Source organism: Phalaenopsis equestris, unplaced genomic scaffold (genome assembly GCF_001263595.1).
Source record: "Phalaenopsis equestris unplaced genomic scaffold, ASM126359v1 Scaffold000002, whole genome shotgun sequence".
Classification (NCBI taxonomy): domain Eukaryota; kingdom Viridiplantae; phylum Streptophyta; class Magnoliopsida; order Asparagales; family Orchidaceae; genus Phalaenopsis; species Phalaenopsis equestris.
Genome location: NW_018164444.1, coordinates 6,208,219 through 6,211,470, shown reverse-complemented (window position 1 = coordinate 6,211,470; position 3,252 = coordinate 6,208,219). Strand labels below are relative to the sequence as shown.

The 3,252-nt window shown below is 33.5% G+C and overlaps 1 protein-coding gene across 1 annotated transcript in view; it reads left to right on the top strand.

The window, feature by feature from the left end:
* Nucleotides 1-1,252: 1,252 nt before the first annotated feature.
* The window catches only part of LOC110039367 (auxin response factor 19-like), a 21,554-nt gene continuing 19,554 nt past the window's right edge, over nt 1,253-3,252 (top strand). The window contains exon 1 of the mRNA XM_020744399.1: nt 1,253-1,349. Coding sequence (XP_020600058.1) covers nt 1,253-1,349 — 97 coding nt within the window. The remainder of the gene's footprint in view (nt 1,350-3,252) is intronic.

Below are 3,252 nucleotides of genomic sequence, written 5' to 3'. Positions count from 1 at the left end.
TGTCAAGATGATTCATAAGGATGAAAATGTATGTGTGAGCAAAACTGAGAAAGATCTAAACCCCAATATTATTCAACCTATCATAATCGAATGACCATGAGCTTTGGCTCCTTCTCACAAGGTCGTGAGGACAAAGTTTAAAACTAGGGTTGCAACTAAGCCGATCAAATTCGAGTTCACCTCTATAAGTGGCTTGAGAGCTAGCTCGTTTAAAAATTAATTACTACAAAGTATACTAAAATAAATTAAAAATTTAAGATTTTATCTTCGTATCAATAAAAAAAATTGTCTAAAAGATTACATAATACATTTTATATCAAATGATTTATTATTTTTTTATCCCCTAACTATTAATTTTATTTCTCATTTTATTATTACCCTAGTTTAAATTAATATAATATTTCTTTCATAATAAAGAAGCAAGTTCATGAGCCAACTCAAGCTTTCATCAAATGTATCTCGAGCTCAATTCAACCTGTTTACACCCCTACTTAAAACCTCACATATAAGTATGTACCTAAATTCATTATTAAAGTAGCCTATTATCCTTAAAAAAATATTTTTTTATATGATAATTACTCAAAATATTAATTATAATATGTTAATCAAATAAATTTTAAATATAATACTTTAATCACTAAAAATTTTTACTCAAAAGCTCTTACTAATAAATAAAGTAGAGAATGTTATATTTAAAATATAATATTTTAAATGATTGATACATAAAAAGCTAACCTCACCCGCCAACCATGGAAAAATTATTTCATACCTTGCTTACGGCGTCCGATCCGGACCGTAAATCACCCGATCTACGGTCCCAATGTATTTCGGTGAGCCCCACTAAAATTTAAAAAAAAAAATGAAAATAATTCTGACCGAACACCGCAGTGTTCGCACGTAATAATTCCTCCCAACCATAACATATATTGACAATCTCACCATCCCTACAAAGCGAAGCTCAAAGTGGATAAAGACTAGCATGATATAGTAATAAATAAGCACTTTAGTTAGGCACATTTAAATAAATTTAAAATTAAAATTAAAAAAAAAAGCGAATAAAAAGGGGGATGAAAAATATGGAAAGAAATAAATACATGGAGGTGATTCAGAGGAAAAAATACATAGTCTATTTTGGGAATAGCGTGGCAAGCACCTCAAGGTAGACGGGAATCAAATGCAAATCCCAAGGCGACGGCCAGGATTTGACAAGGCATGCCCCCATAATTTGACACGTGTAATATCTTAGTTTTCGATGCGTGGAGAATCGCGTCTCGTTAAAGACGGCGGAATTCCCGCTGGCGTGCTCTTCTTCTTAGCGGAACCGAGCAATCGACTCGGTGAGGCGACCGGTTTAATGGGACCGCTCTTTTGACCCGGCTAGATTGGGTGATATGGGATATGCGAGATGAACACTTGTCCAAATCAGGCATACGAATTACAACGGATAAATTTATTTAAATAGCATGTGACTCAATTCCAATCTATTTACATTATAAACTTCAACTTTTTTTTCATTGATTACATCTTATATGTACATGAAATGATGTATTTTATTTTTTAATAATTAAAATCATATAATATTTTATGTGAAATTTTTTATTTGTTTTTGAGACTTGAAATCTCGTATAATTCAAGAATTCATATAATCTGGGAGAGTTTCTAGAATTAGAAGTGAGAAGAAGATTGAGGAGATTTTATAGTTTTTTTTAGGGTGCGGGATTAGGAGAGGGAGAGGGAGAGGACCACTTCTCATCTTTTTTTTTTTTTTTATTTATTTATATAATCGGAAGCTTATGTAAAAGTTATATTATAATCTATGTAATACAGGGCTTGAGCAGGCTCGCTTTCAACAAGACAGTCGTTATGTATTCATATGTTATTAATAAATGATGGTATGTATGTTTTCGTAAACCACATCCAGGAGTTGCTCGTTGAGCTCAATGGTATGATTAAGTAGTTGTATGCGAGTTCGGTGAGAAAGTTCAACCAACTCATACCAGTATGAATTATGAACTCGGATAATGTAGAAAGTTTGACTTGAAGAGCTCGCTTGAAAATTGAGATATGGTAGACCCATTCTAAAAATTTGTTGGAATGCTGACGTACTTCAGAAGTACTCGCAAAATCATTTTGTCGTAAGGAGCTCTGCAACTTGTCACTTTAGAAGGTTTATCAAAAGAGTGTGATTGATTTGGTCAGCATCGGGTCACTAGATGCACAACTATTTGGGATTGATTCATTATGCCATGAGACTCATTTAGCATTTGGGCTTTCATGTTGCTTAGCAATTCATTTTGGGCGTACATTTAGTTTTTCGATTCTCTTATCTCTTTGACAAACAGCTTTGAAAAGAAAAATAGAATAAAATGATAAAATAGTGAGTTCTCTCTATATATTACTAGAGGTATGAGAAAGCAACAACAAGTGTTATGCCCTATTGAGTTTTTTCAAAAGACATATAGAATCATATTTGATTATAATGGTGCATTTCACTGCCAATGACTTTATTGGCTATGTCTTGAAGTGTGGTCGTATGAATCTACCATTGAGTTCAAAGTTTCTTTCCTCTAGGGGCTCGAAAGATTCAACTGTAAGGAGAAGTCTCGAGTACTCTCAGGTAATTGTGAATTGTTTCTTATTCAGAAGCCTTCACTCTCTCCGTGGTGGAATTGATGAATGCAAACATTTATTACAATAAATATAAATTTAATAATCTATTAATTTTACTGTTCAATGTGCTATAAAATATGAAAAATAAATAATTGTGAATTGGCAGTGAGCGAGCGAACGTCGTATGAAGTGTGCAACAGTCAATGGTGGTCGACGACAACCGACGAGTCGTAGTCGATGATGGTCAGCTGCAGCCTGCGACTGGAGGCCAACAATAGTTGGGGAGTGGTTGTTGACGGTGGTCAGCGACAAAATAATATTGGACTTCAACTCCTTCTATAAGCTTTAGTCCTCTTCAGGCTTCAAAATTTCTATCATTCCTTCATGAGAGTAGGGGTGTAAACGAGCCGAACACCTCGTTTATATTTCGAGCTCAAAAAGCGTGTTCGTATTCGGCTCGTTTGCTTAACGAGCCGAACACGAGCTGTTCACGAACAAAGAATCTTTTTAACAACCCTAATCATGTAGTCATAAGACAATAAGAGTTTGAGCAAGATTTAAAAATTATTATTTATATTAAAACATCATTTGAATCTAATTTAATAATTTTTATTCTATTTTCTTAATCAATATTTTAATTGA